This window comes from Macrotis lagotis, chromosome X (assembly GCF_037893015.1).
Source record: "Macrotis lagotis isolate mMagLag1 chromosome X, bilby.v1.9.chrom.fasta, whole genome shotgun sequence".
NCBI lineage: Eukaryota > Metazoa > Chordata > Mammalia > Peramelemorphia > Peramelidae > Macrotis > Macrotis lagotis.
In genome coordinates, this window is record NC_133666.1 from 646,778,133 (window position 1) to 646,798,051 (window position 19,919).

At 42.7% G+C, this 19,919-nt stretch overlaps 2 protein-coding genes and 1 pseudogene across 7 annotated transcripts in view; 2 read left to right on the forward strand and 1 right to left on the reverse strand.

Annotated features, from left to right (window-relative positions):
* Positions 1–356: 356 nt before the first annotated feature.
* Positions 357–6,640, reverse strand: OAZ1 (ornithine decarboxylase antizyme 1). The gene is given in 6 exon segments (XM_074204647.1): positions 357–789; positions 1,353–1,438; positions 2,330–2,502; positions 3,528–3,614; positions 3,616–3,673; positions 6,397–6,640. Coding segments are annotated over 6 exon segments (681 nt in total). The 5' UTR covers positions 6,543–6,640; the 3' UTR covers positions 357–658.
* Positions 6,641–6,843: 203 nt separating this feature from the next.
* The window catches only part of JSRP1 (junctional sarcoplasmic reticulum protein 1), a 105,992-nt gene continuing 92,916 nt past the window's right edge, over positions 6,844–19,919 (forward strand). For all 6 annotated transcript variants that reach the window (XM_074204643.1, XM_074204640.1, XM_074204639.1 and 3 more), the window contains exon 1: positions 6,844–7,040. The gene's annotated coding sequence lies outside the window, so the exon portion shown is untranslated. The remainder of the gene's footprint in view (positions 7,041–19,919) is intronic.
* Positions 7,734–19,919, forward strand: part of LOC141499541 (26S proteasome regulatory subunit 10B pseudogene) — a 29,290-nt pseudogene continuing 17,104 nt past the window's right edge.

The window sequence follows — 19,919 nt, forward strand, 5'->3', positions numbered from 1 at the left end:
AAACAATAGGCGGTACAGCAAAATTCTGAAAGAAAACAGCTTTAAATGTTTTAACAAAACTTGAGGGGTTGAAATTTTCTCCATATTAGAGAAACCCTCAAAAAAAAAAAATCAAAATTAGTACAAAATATATTTGACACGAGGGGAAATGTTAAAACCACCAAGGCAAAGTTCTTCTAATTGTAATCATTTTATTCTGATTTGAGAGCAATAGAAGGGCAGATTAATATCTATCTTTCAAAGTTAAAGAGACCTACGATTTTGGTTTCTCAGCCTAGGATACTACTTTATTTCAAATAAACTTCTTTTGAATGTGTAAGGATAGTCTTAATCATCTTAAACCAGCAATAAAAAAGTAAAATATAAATTTTTATTTAGAATTAAAGCAAATACTTCAGTATCACAAACACAATATTAAACTTCAAGAAATATACTGCTAATTTGGAGTGAGCATTTATTTGCACAATCACAACATGCGGACAAATCCAGAAAAGATGATAAAAGTCTGAAATTTTCAACATCCCACCACTAGAGCAGTTGGTCACAATATTTCGTACAAAGCACAACATTAAATGCACTGTAATCGATGTTGACAAAATTTCCACAGACTCATCTTTACAGACAACAAGAAAGCTCTAAAGATGCAAAACATTGCAATCTAGTCTTCTTCCGAAGAGTCTCTCTCAAATGTGTAGGCCATGAAGCAAGCATCTGGTCTCTTGGGGACAAGGGGATGCCCTGGTCTCACAATCTCAAAGCCCAAAAAGCTGAAAGTACGGAGCAATGCAGCTGCAAAGGTAGAAAGAGAAACAAAGTTAATAATTCAGGAGAGTAAACTTCCTTTAAAACACAAACAATATGACAGGGAAGCTCAGTAGACAGGGGACTGGTTTCTAGACCTGGCTCAGTGAAGTTCAGTTCTCTAGTCTATAAATATGCTCAAGGGACAGGGTCCATCTAACATTAATGTCCATGTCAGCACTTTTCCAAGGAAAGGAGCTGTGTGGCAGTGGCCTGAAAAATGGAGAAGTGGCCATTAGACTTGGGTTCTGGTCTCAGCTCTGAGTAAATGGCTACACCTCAGAGCTGGAAGCTATTTCAGGTCATCTTGTTCAAACTATACTTGAAAAAGAATCTATTCTACAACATATTGACAAGTAGTTATCAAACCTAAGTCTCTATAACTGGTAAGGATGGATTCAATACTTCCAGAGTCAATGCATTTCATTTTCTATCATTCAGGATATCAATACATTGTTCTTGACGATAAAGCTAAAAGATGTCTCTTATGTTTCCCAGAAATATCCCCCAATTTTGTTTGTGAAGTCAAAATAGGTTATACTTGCACCTACCTCTATCATCTCTATTCTTGTGGAAGCAGATAAAGACGTGATCAACATGAAGCTGTTCTTCAGCAAACTCAAGAAGAACTGCAAAACTAAACAAGCAGATGTTAAAACAAAGATAGTCACTAACCATTTATTCTTTACCAAAATATTGCTATTTGCGTGCGTGCATGCATGTACATGTTTCAGTCCTATCAGTTATGTCTTGCTCTTTTGTGAACCCATTTGGGTTTTCTTGGCTAAGATACTGGAATGATATGTAATTTCCCCTTCTCCAGCTCATTTTACAGATGAGGAAACTGAGGCAGAGTGAGGTGACTTAGCCCAGCGTGATATATCTAGTAAAGTGTCTGAGCCCAGATTTGAACTCAGTAAACTTCTCCTGACTCCAGGTCCAGCACTCTAACCACTCCAAATCCCAGCTGCCCCATGTACATATACACCTGTATTCTTCATTCAGCACCTACAGATGTTGGTACATGGATAAAACTACAAAAAAACCTTGATCCCCGATCTTTATGAATTTGTAGTCAAGTCTTCTTAGAGGAATGTATAAGCATGGGATTAAAATTCACACACGTACACAAGAAACTTCATTTTCTAAGGTCAGTGAACCCAAGAATAATTTGCCTTGTCCAAAATTTAAAATTCTTATGACTAACATAATGTATTCCAAGAGATTAACTATTGTTAATCTTAATTCTTCGGCAGGATAAGGGAGCAAGAGTATCATATTCAATAGATTAGTAACCAAGATATATGGGCTAAGAAAAAAAAAAAGAAAACTCAATGTTATCTAACCAGTCCTAATCTCATTATCAAAGAATGTCTAATTTAAAATTATGACAGGAAAATTAATATATTTGGAAGTTAAAAAGTCCCTTAGATAAGGCTTTTTTAGCATACACAAAAGAACATCCTACCTTCCCCCAGGTTGTAGAGTTGAAAGCAGAAAATAATTTAGGCAATAAATAAGTACCCACCTATCTTTGCTCCCTTCAGGTAGAGCACCACCTGGAATTTCAATGTAGAGGCTGTTGTTGTTCAGCACTGCTCTCCAATTAACGTGTTTGGCATCTGTAAGCCTGGACTGGACATTTAGAATTCTTGTCCTGTTATTAGACGTTAGTTCCTCTGTTACAGTCAGCCGATTATCCTGTTGACAGAGTAGCATTAAGAAGTTTTCCCCCCAAAGTCATCAGAAACATAACTTTTTATCTACTACTAACTGATCAGCACAAAAAAAAATTACTTCCTGACTATTGGGTAGACTAGGAAATCAAGATGTAAATTGGATTTATACTAAATAGAAATGATTTAGCAAATGTTGGTTAGGATTTTCTTGGCAAAGATACTGGAGTGATTTGCCATGTTTTTCTCCAGCACATTTTGCAGATGATGAAACAGAAGAAGCAAACAAGGTTAAAGTGACTTGCCTTTGGATAAGGCCACATTTGAACTCTTCCTGACATCCACTGCTCCACCCAAGTACCTACTCTTTACAGAAACAAAGAGACCTTTTCTCAAGGTATTTCTATCATATGGTGCCATAAAACACAAATATATAATATATATGTGTATAAATATTAAATAAACTTTGAGGAGGGTGAGAGCATTAATAAGGGAAGGAAGGGTAAACTTTGGCAGAGCCTAAGATTCTTAGAAGTGGAGTAATTAAGAGATAGAGTAGGGGCAGCTAGGTGGCACAGTGGATAGAGCACACTGGCCCTGGAGTCAGGAGGACCTGAGTTCAAATCCAGCCTCAGACAATAATTAATTACCTAGCTGTGTCCTTGGGCAAGCCACTTAACCCCATTGTCTTGCAAAAACTTAAAAAAAAGGAATGCAAAGAGTTGGGGGAGAAGAAACGTTAGGAGTTCAGGGAAGAAACTACTGGAGTAAAATGAAGGATAATTATGTGAGTCAGGCTACCATCATATTTGATCTTATTAAGGTAGTAATAAGAGAAACGTGGAAGCTTGTTTGTATGAATCCAGAATAATGGCATGACCAGATACTATACAGATACTTCAAGTGAAGGTGTTAAGACCCTGAATTGATAAGATTAAGAACTGTGAGTAGAGAACAAGATACAAGAAACATTAGTGAGGTAGAAATGACAAGACATGATGAAGTAAAAGATGCAAAGTTAAATATAAAGTTAACAACATGCATACTTACAGAATAAAATAAATTAGCTGAAAGATTGTGATCCCTCTGACTATTCCCTCGCCCACCTGGGATCTTCAGGGGTGGGTGAGGGACATCAGGAGCACCACTGAGGCCCTGGACCCAGGTTACTACAGCAATTGAAGGAGACCCTGGAACTGAGGAAAAGCAGAATGATTAATAAAAAGCTTTCTACAGGTAAGCAAGTCATAAAACACTCTCTTACAACATCTCCAGATTCATTGTGCAAGATAAAAAAAGAAGTTATAAACTATACCTGAAATTCACCCTAGTAACCAGCAAATGCTGTCACTTTGATCCAGCAATAAGGAGTTGCCTGGCTGTTTCTTAAAGAAGATACTCCATCAAAACAAATAGGGAGTCTTCACTGATTGCCACTCATGCCTGGAATGCTCTTCCTCTTCATCTCCTGCCTTCCTCCTTCAAAACCAGGCTAAAGTTTTATCTTCTCCAGAAAGTCTTTCTCAATTTTTCTTAATTCTCCTTCTGTTGATTATTTCCTATTTATCCCTCATAACTTGTTTGTACATAGTTCTGTTTTCTCCTCCCCTCCCTTAGAGGGTAAGGTACTTGAGAGCAGGGACCTCTCTTTTGCCCTTCTTTGTAACCCTGAGCAGTGTCTGAGATACTGTTATTAATATTTATTGACTTAACAGTAATTGGAAAAAAGCACAGATTAAAAGTCAAAAGGATAAGGTGAAATCCTGATTCTGCTACACGGGCAAGCCACAACTCCTCTAGCTCTGAGTTTCCTCATCTCTAAAGTTCATGTCTAACTATAACTCCTATGAAGTCTAGCTTCTGCTCATAAACCTTCAGTGCATGCCTATTTAAACGTTGAGGTTATGAGTAGACTGAATTTCACTGAACAAGCAGGACCTCTTCCTTCAAAAGTCTGAGGGGCCATATTCTTTTGGCTTCCTGATTCCATCACATTATCCAAGCACCAGAGTTATTGGGGCCTTTTTTATGAATAAGATCCTTTGTAAAGTCTCCCTCAATTTTGTGGGAATTACACTACTCTTCTCGGCTATGCCCGAGATTAGCTGTACTTAAATGGGATTGCAAAATCAACATCTATTTCTAAGCAAGAAAAAAAAACAACAGCTCTGAGCTGCCAAAGTTATCTCCTATAATTAAATTAAACAGTTATCTCTTTTTATGACTTGACAAGCAATGCTGAATCATAAGCCAAAACAGCTTCATCATAATTTTGACTCTTCAATTTGTGAATCCAGGCTTTTAAAAATAAGTTAAACTCCCCACCAGGCAGGACTGATGTTCAATTACCATTTCTAATTTCATTCACTTCATTTCCCCTTTTCACGGGCTTTTAAACTCAATGTTAATGTGGCATCATTTTTTCACAAGGATAAAAAAAACTCTGCCTCTTTTGCAACAAAACAAAAATTTATACATGGAAATATCCCAATTGTTCAGTCCTGGAAGTTTTGTATGAACCTAATCTACAATGATGGAGTAATGAATGTCTGGATCAACACTAGAGATATAATTCTAATCCTAATAAACATTAAGACAATTTTTGGTTCCAATATAAAAACTCTTTATCTAGAAATATTTCAAATCAATATTTCTGATGTAGAGCATCTGACATAAAGCTTCTCCCAAGTTTGTTTTGAGATAAACAGTTTCAGACTCAGAAGAGCAGGCGACCTGGCCCCTCCCTATGCACCATCTTTCACCCTGCAAGGCTCACTCTTTGGTTGCGTCATCTCGGCAGATGCAGCAATCGAGGCCCGTAGGGAAATTTTCACAATTGTCATCTCCGAGTGCCAGCAGCCATTTGCAAATCAGTATAAATATATACCAACTAATCCACCATTTTGCACTGTAAGCAATTTTTTTGGGGGGACGGGGACAACACAAAAACTTCTCTTGCAAAATATAGGTCATTTAATCAAAATATTAACTTAACGGCTTTCTCACAGCTCTATCTCTGCTCCAAGCTTTTTTTTATAATGACGAAAATGATCGATAAGGAAGTCCTTCTCACAATGTACATATTTATAATAAAGTCATATTGGTTATAGGGTAAATCCGGGAAATCTCACATTAAATAAATTCCTTTCCCTCCACTTTCGCTTCTGGTGAGCCGGATCCCGTTGGGTCCCAACTCGCTGCTTTTCGTTCCACTTAACCTTGCCTCGGGGTGCCGGGCCCCCCAGACTGCGTTCCTCGCTCGCGTCGGGGTCCCCGGGGCTCAATTCGAGGGCCGGGCCCGACGCCCCCAGGGCGGCCGGCGGCGCCAGCGCGCGGCGGCCTCGGCTCGCGAGCACAGCTCCCCTCAGCTGGGGCCCCCGAGACCCCCTCGGCCCCCGCCCCCAGTCCAAAGAACTCCCCGAAGAGCCGGCTATTATTACATCAACAAAAGCGGAGGGGGAAGGGCGGGGGGAGGGGGCGCCGCTTTCTTTTCCGATCCTTCATTGAAAAATCCGATTCGGCGGCCGCGAGTTCAGGCAACTCCGGCGCGGGCCGCCCGTGCCCGCCCTTCCGGCCGGCGGCGGGGCGCAGGGACCGGCCCAAGGTCACCCGGCGCCCCGGCCCGGCCCGGCGCGCTCCCCATTGTCCTCGGGGCGCCGGGGCCCCGTGCGCACGCGCGGCCCGGCCTCCCCGCGGCCTCGCGGAGCGCCTCGGGCGGGGGGGCGGCCCTCCTCGGGGAGGGGGCGGGGGCTGACGAGCGCCCCCCCGCGGCCGCCCCCGCGCCCGCCGGCCCCGCCCCCCGCGGGCCGTCAACAGCCGCGGCCCTGCCCCCCCCCCCCGGGCCGGGGCCGAGGGCGGAGACAAAGCGGCGCCGCTTCTGGAAGCTTCTGCGCCGCGGCCCCCTCCCGCCCGCCTTTACCTCTCGCTGCTGCGGCTGCCGCTGCTGTGGAGGCTGAGGACTGGCATGGCGCGGCCGACGTGGACGGTGGTGCTGGGTTTATCCCCCTCTTTCTCTCGGGCGAAGCAGTGGCTGTTGAGGATCCGCTGCAGGGAGGATTTCACCATCCGGCCGCTGGGGTCCGAAACCAGGAAACCTCCGCTGCACCTCTCCGGGCCGCCGCCGCTGCTCGCCGATCGCAAAATGGCGCCGCCGCCGCCGCCCGCCTTTTATAGGCTCTCGGAGCGCCCGGGGGGCCACGCCCACGCCGCGGGGAACGGGGAGGGGGAGGGGGAGGGAGGGGGCGGGGGCCGGGGCGCGCGCCGCCGACTGGAGAGTGCGCCGAGACGGCGCGGGGGGCCGGAGGGGGCGGGGGGGAGACGCGTCACTGCCCTCCGCGCCCTATTGGCGGAGGACGGAGCCCGGAGGGGGCGGGGAGAGCCGCCACGGCGATTGGTCGGGCCCCGCCCGGCCCCGCCTTCCGCCCTGCGCGAGCCGGCGCGCCCCCTGCGGGGAGGCGAGTCCGAGGCCCGGCGAGGAGGGCGGCCCCGGCCGTTGCGGGCGCGGCGCGCGCTCCCGGGCGCGAGCCCGCCGTCGCTCCGCCCCCCGCTCCCAGAGGGAGGCTGGTGAGTGCGCGCGCCGCCGCGGGCCCCGGCGGTTATGCGGGCGGGGGGAGGGGAAGCGCCGCGCGCGGGGGGGGGGGGGGGTCGCCGCCGCTTCCGGCCTCCTCGCTGGGCCTCGCTCCCAGCCTCAGTTTCCCCCGCGGTCAAGGGCGGCCTTTGTGGCCGGGGCCGTTGCGGGTTGGAAGGCTCCAAGCGCCCGCCCCGCCCTCCTCTACAGATGGGGAAACTGAGGCCCGGGGCGGCCCCCCCCCCCCAGCCGAGGGTCTGCCCAGTGCGTTGGGGCCACCCACCGCCGCGCCCACCCCCCCGAAGCTCAGGAGTTGGGGGGCGGGGGGGGCTCGGCCCTGGACTCACCCCGGGCCCGGGGGCGGATGCCAGCTGGCTACTCAGATGCCATTGGGTGTTTCGGGGGGCAGAGATGGCAGCGGATCTGCGGCCCCATCAGAACCGGGGGGGCCCCTGCTCTGTACCCCAGGGGCTCGGGGGCTTGGCCTCCAGCAGCCGGATGAACCCCGCACCGGTGTGCCACCTGGGCACCGCCTGGCACACCTGTGCCCTCGGGACGGATGAGACGCGCTTGGGAGGAGGCCCGGGGGCTAGTGACCCGACTTAAGGGAAACTTGGGCTTGAATCCTGCCCTGGAAGAATTTGTATCCAGCCCTTGGGAAATGTAAAGTTTTATTATCCACAAAAGAGATGGAATTCGTGTGGAAGGGCGCGGGCCCCTGGGTGAGGAGGCCCGGGCCTGGGGGGTCAGCCGCCAAACAACTGGGAGCGGGAGGCGCCTGTCAGTGTGTTGGGGATGGGGAGGCATTCAAGTGTGGCCTCAAAGGACTGCAAGGTCTGGCATCAGCTCCACATTTCTGTAGCACTTTTGTAGAAGTCCCACAAACAATTTACAGATGAGGAAATTGAGGACTTACTTGCCAGATGACCTAGGTGAAATTTGGATTCAGGCCTTCCGGGTCTGACTATATTCACTATGCCACCCAGTTGCCTAAGTATTTGTTCTTTTTTTTTTAATGCTTTTTATGTGAATACAGACGGACAAACTACGTAATTCAGATCAAATGAGGAAGAGTGATGCTTGCTATGGACCGCATGCTTTCTAAAGGTGTTCAAAATTCTAGCTCAGAATCCTTTGAAAAATACGTTAATGCTTACCTGCTACTGACTTTTCATCCCAGCCTCCATTATGCCAGTCCTTAGTGGTCTCTAGATTTTCCTTAGCTGGCACTATGACCAGGCTCTCTGAAAAGAAAGGCCCAGTGTTGTGGAAGGCACAGGCCATTACATTACCTTACCTCTTGGGGCGTGCTGTATGGCCTAGATGCCTTCTGGCCTTTCTGTTGTGTCTTCTCCATAACACTGATATTTCCTGCCTTTGCACAGGTTAGGTCTAGGGCCATGAGGTCTTTATGCTTGGAATGTTGTCTTTCCTCACCTTTTTCTCTAGTATCCTGTTTCCCTCAGAGCTCAGCTGCTATAGCTCACAGCAGGGCTTAATAAATGAAAGCAAAGGTTGTCTTCTATTTATATGCTCAGTGATGTGCCTTGCTTACAATATGTGCTGGTAAATGTTGCTTCCAGTAATGAATATCAAAGGGGGACCATTCCAAGGAACTGACCTCCCTAAAGGAAGATTGGAGAAGGGGCAGCTAGGTGGCACAGTGGATAAAGCACCACCCTGGAGTCAGGAGTACTTAAGTTCAAATCCGGCCTCAGACACTTAATAATTACCTAGCTGTGTGGCCTTGGGCAAGCCACTTAACCCCATTGCCTTGCAAAAACTTAAAAAAAAAAAGATTGGAGTTCACTGCTAGTAAATATTGGTATTTCTAGAGGATTTTGTGACAATAGTCTTGGGAAAGTACAGATAATTTACAAATGAGGAAACTGAGCCTCAGGTTAAGCAGCTTCTTCAGCGTGGCAAATTAGACATCAAATCTGACTTCTTTGACTCCTATGTGCATTCTCTCCATCACACCTGTCTCGCAAAAATGTGCATTCTCTCCATCACACTTGTCTCCCAAAATAAATACTTTTGTTACAACAAACTCCTGCATCTCAAAAGCACTTGCCAGGAATAAATCAAAAAGTAGTCTTCCAGTGGAACTCTCTTGCAAGCATTGCTCTTTGATAGCTCACTCTGCTATTGTATCATGTTTTCAGGACATCTAGATAGTACAGTAGATAGAAAACTGGGCCTAGTGTTAAGACCTGAATTCAAATATGGTCTCAGATACCAGCTGAACAAGAAGATAGATCTAGAACTTGGAAATCATCTAGTATAGTCCCTGCATTTTACTTTTAAGGAATTGGAGACCCTGAGAGGAGTAGAAACCTGCCCAGAGTCATGCAAGGAACATCAGCAAAACCAGGATTTGAACACATAAGGGCCCATTCTGCTGCCCAGGCTTTAGCTTTTGTTGTTCAGGTCATGTCTAAGTCTTGAAATTCTTTGGGATTTTCTTGGCAGAGATACAGGAGTAGCTTGTCATTTCCTTCTCCAGCTCATTTTACAGATGAGGAAACAGAGGCAAACAGGGTGAAGTAACTTGTCACATAACTAGTGTCTGAGGCCAGGTTTGACCTCAGGAAGATGAGTTTTCCTAATTTTAAACCCCAGTCAATAATGTTGAAATGGGTGGTCTCAAGGGCTCTTCCAGCTCTGAAACCTCTCCTAAGAACTAGAAAGGTGTCATTCTTTATAGAATGGGCTGCATCCAGGAGTTAGGAAAACAGCCTTTGACTCCAAGTAATTGTAAGAGAAAAAAAATTAAGTATCTACTTGGTGAAAAATAGTGGTACTATGACCATTTGCCCAGAGGCCAAGGCTGGCTCTATTTGAGGAAACTCCAGGATATGAGCCATAAGGGAATCAGGAAAATTGTCTTGCAAGGTGCCAGGAGAGTGCCTGCTGGTGCTTTGAAAAGCATTCAACCCAAAAAATCAGACATTAAAGCAAAAGGTTCCTTGTACCTTGACGGAAATAAATTCCTAAAGAGACTTGGGTGGTGGCTATGACCTCCCCTGTTCTGTTTTCTCTTTTCTAGTGCACTCCCTTTCTCATTATTTCTGTTTTCCCCTACTGAAACTCAAATACTTGTTTGCTAGACTTGCCCTTTGAGATTATTAGATAAAAGGTGCCTTGAGAATTCTGCTTTTCCTGTCTAGTTTTCTCCTCAAAGCACAGTACATGCTGTCATCTCTGTTTTGAAACAGATGATGCTCCAAGCCCCCAAGATAATTGAAACTTAGCTTACAACATGATTTCCAGCCTGGAGTCCAAGGAATTTGCCTTGCAGCCCTGAAATATCTTTTTAATATGATATCTAGATTTTTGAGGATGCCATAATTTGTTTTGGAGAATAAAATTTAGAGTAAAAGTGTGATCTCTCTGACTCTGTCTCTGCTTCTGTTTCCTTTTTATTTGTTGTTTGTACTTTATTCTCAAAGAGGAGGTGATGCCATGGCATGCAGATGACCTGGATTGAAGTGAGGGGTCACTGTGCAAAGTCACACACAGGGAGAGACACACACCTGATTAACTAGATAATTGCCAAATCCCTGGTTATTTGTGCTCCCTAATTATAGACATAGCTTCTATTGGGACTAAATTGCTTTGGTTTGCATAGAAGCATCTTTTAAATGTCAGTCCAGTTTAGATGAATGGACATTAATTAAAAGATAGGAAAAAAATCTGAAAAATTCAGACTTCTGATTTTTTCATTAAACAGAAAGACTCCCCCCCCCCAACAGAAAAGAAAGACATAACAAGAAATGTTAGTTGTAGTCCCTTGTGGAAGCATTTTTGTGATTGTTTTTCTGTTATACATTATATTGATAAAACATTTTCATTTTCCAAGTATTGTAAAAAGCACAAATCATAATAGCTCTTGAGAAGCTAGATAGTAATATTGTCAGAGAAGAGATGGGAAAACTAAGCCACCAAAGATGTGATTTACCCAAAGTCATAGAGCTATTACAGAATAGACTAACACAGGATTTTGTGTCCTGTGCTCAAGTTAATTTAAATAAAACTTTCTTGCCTCAACAATCCACTTTCTCCTGTAGAGAATTTGCAGTAATGCAGTGTTCTTAAACAGAGTGTGCTACTATGGAAATAATTGTGATATTACAGGCTTAGCATTATTGGCTTCACTATAGGGTCAGCCAGAAAGAAAAAGATTTGGGAGGAGTCTGAGGGAAAGGGAAGGTGGAGAAACTATCATTTATGGATGGTACTGTTTTATCTTACTGAAGAGTGTCAGGACAGCCACAGAAAAGCTAAATTTTCTTTCAACTAGGATATATTAGGTACACCTGTCTGTGTATACCCACACACGTAAATATATGTATATGTGAACATTTTTATTTTTATATACACATGTATACCTGTACACACAAACACATAAATTTTATAGACAATTGCATATTTTTTTCTTTTTTTAGGTTTTTTTTTTTTTTTGCAAGGCAATGGGGTTAAGTGATTTGCCCAAGGCCACACGGCTAGGTAATTATTAAGTGTCTGAGACTGGATTTGAACCCAGGTACTCCTGACTCCAGGGCTGGTGCTTTATCCACTGCACCATCTAGCCGCCCCAACAATGCATATTTTCAAGTACAAGAATCATCTGAACTTATCCAACTTAATTCATCGTTGTAACTTGACCTATATTAATTACCAGTTGCCCTCTTTGGACTGTGGCAAATCTCTTTGTCTTTTTTCTTAATCAATAGGCTCTGGCTCCTTCTAGCTTAATCTAATCACCTGGTTAGCATTCAGTTCACCAAAACCCAAGGAAATATTTTAAGTTTAATCAGTTGACTATATGTATCAGTGGTGTGTACATTTCAGCTGCTATTTTCTAGTGTTTCTGTTTACATGTAATCCATGAATCAGCCAGCTCTTGGCTGCTGAATGTTACAGTAGAACTGCACTGAGATAACATTGTGAAAAGGGGCTAGGATGGCACCTAATTTAGGGACATCTGTGCAGGGGTTGTTTATACAGTTAGCATAATTTGACCTTTGGTGGGTATAAATAACCAGGTCTGTAGTATAGTCAGACACTTTGTAGAGGATTTATAATATATGCAAAAAAGAAAAGCAGTCTAGAAAAGCTTACAACATGGCTGTTGATGACTAGGAGGCATGCTCCAGGAGCTTTAACAAAAGATAAATAATTCTTTACCTGGTCCTGTCTAGAACAAAGATGCCTTTGTTCTCTGTTTCTCTATCTTTGAAATAGGGATGGAGACATTTACTTGTTTGTCAAGAGCATGATATTTGTCATACAGAGCTGCTGCAGGGCTTGTTAGTAAAAATCTGGGATGAGTGGAGATGCTAGCAAAATAAAGATGCGACTAGCTTACGCCTTGTCTCAGTTTGAATTATAAACTTGAGGCTGGTACAAAATATTTACCCATCCTTTCTCCTGCCAGAAGAAAATTTAAAAGACTCACTCTGTGCAAGCCACACACCAATAGGAAGTCAGAGAAGAAGCTTACTTATTTTCTATAAGTGAAGGCCTTCTCTTAGAGAAGAAGTAATAGGAGGAGCCTTGAACTTGGAGTTCCTAGGCCAGTGTTTCAGTGCCAGCCTGCTAGTTGGTTGGTACATGGGCAACCTAAGCAGGTCATCTCAACTTTTTGAATCACATTTTCCCCATTTGTCAAAAATTTAAAAACACGAGGCAGCTAGGTGGTGCAGTGGATAGAGCACCAGCCCTGGAGTCAGGAGGGCCTGAGTTGAAATCCAGCCTCAGACTCAATAATTATCTAGCCATGTGACCTTGGGCAAGTCACTTAACCCCATTGCCTTGCAAAAAAAAGCCAAAAAAATTATTATATTCTAACCAATTCCAAAGATGTTATGTGTATGAGGAAAGTGCTTTATCAACAGTGAAGTGCTATCTTTAACAAGCAATCCCTTTCTGCAAACTTCTATTAAATCTCTACTCTGGTGGCTCTTTTAGACTCTTAAGTTGCAGAGAAGAGTCAGACCTATGTTTGCAGTAGTTTACTCACGTGACCATTCCTTCTATGTACCAATGAAAATCCCCTTCTACATTGTTAAAGTCATGAGGTGAGACAAAGGTGAGAAAACTCTATGAAGCAGCTAGGTGACAGGATGTAGAGTGTATGGGTTGTCGTGGAGAGACCTGAGTTCAAATGCTGAATTAAATACTTAGTGACTATATGATCCTAGGCAAGCCCCTTGCCTTCTTTATGCCTTAGTTTCTCAGGTGTCAAATAAGCAGAAAAGGGAGGGCTTGATTCATTTACCTCCAGAGGACAGGCAAGGGGTGGAAGTTGCAGAGATTTATTGAAAAGATAAGCCTTAGGAGAGGGTGAGTTCTCCGTCACTGTGGATTTTTTTTTTTAGGTTTTTGCAAGGCAGTGGGGTTAAGTGGCTTGCCCAAGGCCACAGGGCTAGGTCTGAGACCAGATTTCAACCCAGGTACTCCTGACTCCTGGGCCAGTGCTTTATCCTCCCCCTCACTGTTGATTTTTAAGCAGAGGCTGAACGGATCATTTGGCAGTAGTGATATAAAGCAATGTAGTCTAACTCAAATGGAAACATTCCTGTGGGCTGCATATTGATTTCAAAAACCACAAATTAACATTACCTATGTTGGATTATATTTTTATTTCTTTTGTTAAACATTTTCCAATTACATTTTTAGATTTTTTTTCAAGGCAGTGGGGCTAAGTGGCTTGCCCAAGGCCATATGGCTAGGTAATAAGTGTCTGAGGTTTGATTTGAACCCAGGTACTCCTGACTCCCAGGCCTGTGCTCTATTCACTGCGACACCTAGCCACCCTGTTTCAATTACATTTTAATCTCATTTTGCTGTTCTCTGGAGTTCTGTTGGCTGTATGAATGGGTGAAGAATTTTTCTTAAATGTTGTATTGAAAATTTAATATTGAACATCAACATATCCAGCTAAACTTGCTTAGTAATGATTTCCATATAATTAGTTCATTTAAATGCATAGAATATAAGGCGTCCCAAAAGTATTAGAGCAGATTGTTAACACTTAAAACTACACTAAGACAGAATACCTGAATACCTCTTTAAAATCATTTTTATTTACTCCCTAAATTCCAATTAAGAGTCTTTGCTTTGTTTTTGTAGTCTTTAAGCAGCTTCTCAATAACTCTTGTCAGCATTGCATTTCCTTGTTTTTAATGATTCATATCAGTTTCATGTTTGAGGTAGGATCGCTATTTCTTTGCAGCTATTTTGTTTGATGGAGCATTTTTTCAAGTGAGTACCAACAATTTGTGTTTCAATCTTCTGTTCACATTTTTTGACTTCTTATTCTTTGAGACTTTTAACAGTTCCTTTTTGTTAATGCTTTAAACTGTTGTGTTGTCATAAATATTTTCTCCTAATCTGTTGTTTTTAATTATGTATTTTTTGTTATACAGAAATTTTTTTAATGTAATAATTTCTTCTCATTAATAAGTCAAGGAAACTGAGATAAATATTTAATTACATTTTCAACCTTTTTTGTTGTTTGTCCATTCTTTTTTTTTTTTTAAGGTTTTTGCAAGGCAAATGGGGTTAAGTGGCTTGCCCAAGGCCACACAGCTAGGTAATTATTAAGTGTCTGAGGTAGGACTTGAACCCAGGTCCTCCTGACTCCAGAGCCAGTGCTTTATCCACTACACCACCTAGCTGCCCCATTTGTCCTTCATTCTTGAAGAGCACATGACTTCAGGGAGGTGATGCCCTGACATGCAAATGAATTGAATTCAAGTTAGATGGTGCTTTGCAAAGTCATCAGCTTCATTTTCTCCTCTGGAGTCATCTGGATCCAGAGGCAAGCTATAGATCAGAACAACTGGAGATGGCCCTGGATACAGAGGGAGACCATGGCCTTTTAAAGCTAATATCTTTAATTGTCTCAGTTTGACTTAGGCAATGTCCATTCAGTAATTAAGGCTAGTTAAGAAATGAGGCAAAGAATGACCACTTTAATTTAGTCAAAAAAAAAATCAAAGGGGAAGACTCTTATTCCTGTACATGGTGTAAGAAATGGGCCTAAAATCCCTTTCCCACTGAATTGCCAACCAGTCTTCCTAAGTATGTTTATGTATAATTTTTTTTTGCTTTAGAAAATACTTTAGCTACATAGTTTTTAAAATTAATTTTTATTAAAGATATTATTTGAGTTTTACAATTTTCCCCCAATCTTATTCCCCCACCACAGAAAGCAATCTGTCAGTCTTTACTTTGTTTCCTGTTTATGTATAATTTATGTATATTATAAGAATGTAAATATATATAAGAACAGATAATTTAATTTTTATTTCTATATATTTATCCAACACCTTCAACTGTCAAAGTGATCTTCCCAAAGAAGATCTAACCATGTCAACCCCTTCCTCCCACTCAGGAAACTCCATTGATTCCCTGTCACCCCGTAGAATCAAATATAAAATCCTCTATTTGACATTCAGATCCCTTCATGATGAGATTTGGCAGTAGATTGAATATATGGGATGAGTAAAAGTGAGGATTCACTGATGACACTGAAGTTGTGGCCTGGGTGATTGGGAAGACAGCATTTCCCTCAGCAGTAAAATCAAAGTTGAGAAGGAGGCAGGTTTGGGGAAAAGATGAGTTCTGTTTTGGACATGATGAATTTAAGATGCCTTTGGGACATAAAGTTTGAAATGTCCAAGAAGCAATTGGTGATGTGCGACTACCGCTTAGCAGAGAAACTAGGGCTGTATGTATGTATACATATGTGTATGGATAGGTTTCTGCAAGTATATGTCTCCATAGACATATATCTATGAATACACATGAGGTGTTGAGGAGGAATATCACCTCTGGTGTGAGAGCTGCCCATAAGTCTTTTTTTTGTTTGTTTTAACAAGGCAATGGGATTAAGTGACTTGCCCAAGGTCACACAGCTAGGTAAGTAAGTGTCTGAGACACTATTTGAATTCAGGTCCTCCTGACTCCAGAACCAGTGCTCTGTCTACTATGCCATCTAGCTGCCCCTGGCATACACCTTTGGTGGCACTCAACTCCCATCAATGGCTCTAAGGGGCCACAGCATGTATAAACCATATTGGCAGGGGGGCTAAACCAGGTTGAGGGCAACCAACAGGCCCCCAAATCCATCAGTGAGTTGGGGGGGGTTGTTTATTCCAAACATGTAAAGACTTCTCCCAGTAGAATGAGTGGTTGAGAACAATTTGTTCCAGTGTCCATGAGAGTGTGGAGCACTTAGAACTAGCTCAGACATTGAAGATCATTCACTGTATCCTGGGCCATCACTAATCTTGACTTTTGTCCTGCCACTGAACTTCTGTGACTCTGGATGAGAGAATGAGACTGATGATTTTGTGTGACTTTATCCAATTCACTGATGGGTCAAGATATCACTACACACACATAAAGACATATATAGATACATGTAATATACAAATATATATACATATTAGTATGTGGGAATCATCTGTGTAGAGATGATCATTGAATACATGAGAGCTAATGAGATCAAGTAAAGTAGCATAGAGTGAAAAGGGACAGCCTTGGTTAGAGGGTATGGCATGGATGAAAAAGCAATAAAGGATATTGAGAGGAAGCAATGAATACATAGAAAACCAGGAGAAAGCAGGGTCCCAAAGTCCAGAGAGGAGAAAGTATTTGGGAGAGAAGTGACTGACACTGCAGAGAAGTAAAGGATTGAGGAAAGGACATCAGATAGATCTTTGGTTGCTGTAGAGAGGGCAATTTCAGTTGAATTATAAATTGAAAGATTAAGAGCATAAGAGAGTAAGAGGAGAGGAAGTGGAAGTAACCATTATAAATGTTTATCTCAAGTTTAGGCAGGAAGAAGAGAAAAGATAAAAGGTGATAGCAGGGATTGATAGAACAAGTTAAGAGGTTTTTTGGGTTTGTTTTTTTTTGGAGGGGGAGGAATGGTAGCAAGGAAGGAACCAAGACATAGGGAGAGGGTAATGATAAGAGAAAGTGGGGGTGATAATAGCAATTCTATGAAAAAACCAAAAAGGAATGGAATTAATGGCATAAGCTGGGAGGCTTGCTTTGGCAAAGAGAAGGTCCACTTTTGTCTGAAACTGGAGTGAAAGTGGAGGTAAGTGGAAGAAGACTTCTGAGTGATATGAAATGAGGATGGGGAAGAGGGAGCTGAGCAAATGTTTTCAGCATTTTTAGTGGCCTTGGAAAACCTGAAGGATAAAGGAAATGAGTGTCACAATATTGAAGAACAGGTTTAGGAGTCATAAGGCATAGGGAAAGATAGAAAGATAAGATTTTATTGGGAGTTAAAGGAATTTCATAGTTCATGAAAATAAGGGTGGCTAGGTGACTGGCCTTGAAGTCAGGAGGACCTGAATTCAAATGTGGCCTCAGACTCTTAATAATTACCTAGCTGTGTGGCCTTGGGCAAGCCACTTAACCCCATTGCCTTGCCAAAAAAAAAAAATCTAAAAAAAAAGTTCATGAAAATAGATGTAGAACACTTGTGGGTAATGGCAAAATCAAGCTTCAGTGTAGCTGAGGTGGATTGGAAAACCAGGTCATGGGAATTGAGTAGGTTTAGGAACCAGAATGCTCAGGTATTTGAGAAGAAATCAGCAAGTATGTTCAAGCCCCTACTATGAAGGCAGAAGATGAGGAGAGGAAGATTGTGATCAAAGCACTGAATTCATTGAAGAAAGCAGGAAAATGTCCTTGTGGGAGGTTATCTACAAACAAGTCACCAAGATTTGTATTGGGTGATAAATTTGGAAAGTATGATTCTTTGTGACCGAATTTGGTGCTCATGATTTGCTCCCTGAGTTAGAGTAGGTGATGCAGTGGATAGAGCACTGAACCTGGAGTCAGAAGGACCTGTGTTTAAATCTGGCCTCAGACACACACTTTCTTTTTAGGTTTTTGCAAGGCAAATGGGGTTAAGTGGCTTGCCCAAGGCCACACAGCTAGGTCATTATTAAGTGTCTGAGGCCGGATTTGAACTCAGGTACTCCTGAGCACCTAAGACCCCAGTGCAGAAAGCCAAGGACCAGACTTCCCTTTGTAAAGGAAGAGAACTTTTTTATAAAGATGGGCAAAAAAGGGTCTTGAAGTGACAGTGATCCCCCATAGGACCATTGAGGTGAGTGTGGTGTGAGGGGGTGGGGAGAAGAATATAAGAGAAGCTGTAACCAGTATCAGAAAGGGTGATAAGAGAAGCAGTGTTGTTGGGAGTTTCACTTAGGACCAAAAGGTGGAAGTGAAAAACAAAAAGGGATAAGACAAAAGGAAATTTGTTAATTATGGGGTGCATTCTAGAGGAATAGGCAGATCTGCAATGGGTTATTGATTGGATAGAGTTGAAGTAGGTCTGAGGGAGTTTAGAATTGAAGATGGAGAATAAAGTTTATCCATCAGCTACTGAGGGCTCAGGATCACTAGAATGGGATGAGTATAGGTGATAGGAGTATGCCAATCATTGAACAGTGAATCCAGACAAAATATCTGTGATGTGAGAAAAGTCCATTGAGGGAGGCTCCAGATTAGGCAGTTTGAAGTATTCCCTTGAGGTTTAGCCTCCTAGAAGAAAGAAATGTATCCTATGACAACAAGAAGGCCTTTCTCAAAAAAGGCAGGAATAGAAGCAAATATTGTCCATTATTCTGGAGGTTAGGATTCTTTACTTGATGTGGAGAAGGCCCCAGCCAGCTCCTTCCCCCGGCCCTGGAAGTTTCCCAGAACTACTCTTTAATTTTATTTTATTTTATTTTTTGCAAGGCAATGGAGTTAAGTGGTTTGCCCAAGGCCACACAGCTAGGTAATTATTAAGTGTCTGAGGCCGGATTTGAACCCAGATACTCCTGACTCCAGGGCCAGTGCTCTATCCACTGTGCCACCTACCTGCCCCTACTCTTTCATTTTAAATGGGGATAGGCTGTGAATCACTCACTGTCCACCTCCTATCCCAATGTGCTCTGCCCTAGGGACCTCTCCATTGCCTGGCTCTTTTTCTGAAAAAAATCAATCCCATCTCTTGCTTTGGGTTTTTTTTTTTTGGGGGGGGCAGTCCGTGTGTGTGTGTGTGTGTGTGTGTGTGTGTGTGTGTGTGTGTGTGTGTGTGTGTCTGAATAATAAATATACTCCAGTTTCTTACCCAATATGAAATTTCCCTCTCAAGCATCCCTTATAAGCGGTCCATTAATATTGTTTAGCCACTTACAATTAGAGGAAGATTTCTACTCTGCAAGCAAACCTGTTCTGATGCCTGTTTAAAAGTGTTCTGATCTCTGAAGTTAAGAAACCTTAAATACCTTGATTTTTATCCTTTATGATGGTCTTCTATGATATTCCAGAAGAAGATTTTAGATTTTTATGCATTAAATGACATTAATTATAATAATGAAGTATGCTGAAAATAAAATAATTTAAAAGGAGTTAGTCTAATTAAGGACTTGAGCTTTGATTTGTTTTGAAAATATGGTGATGGAAACTCCTTTTTTTATTTGATATGTAAATAATGATAGTACTGTTCTCTCTGGCAGTAGTCTCTGACAGTACTAGTCTCTTCCATTCAGACTTGAAGTCTAGGTTTCATCATTGACTTTTCCTACTCTTGGTCTTTGTCTCTAGGTTCTCCTGCTTACATTCTATACACATTCCCAAATAAATCTTCCTAAAACTCTCTCTTTTGTACACATCGCTCCCCTGTTCAAAAGTTTTCAGTGACTTCCTGTTACAATCTCGATATCGGGGTCCTTCATTATCTGGTCCCTTGATTCCATTTGTCACTGGAACCAAAATGGTCTCCTGACTTTTTCACCTCTGCACTTTTATTTTGTTCTTTCTCCCTGGAATGCTTTTACCACCTCATGCTT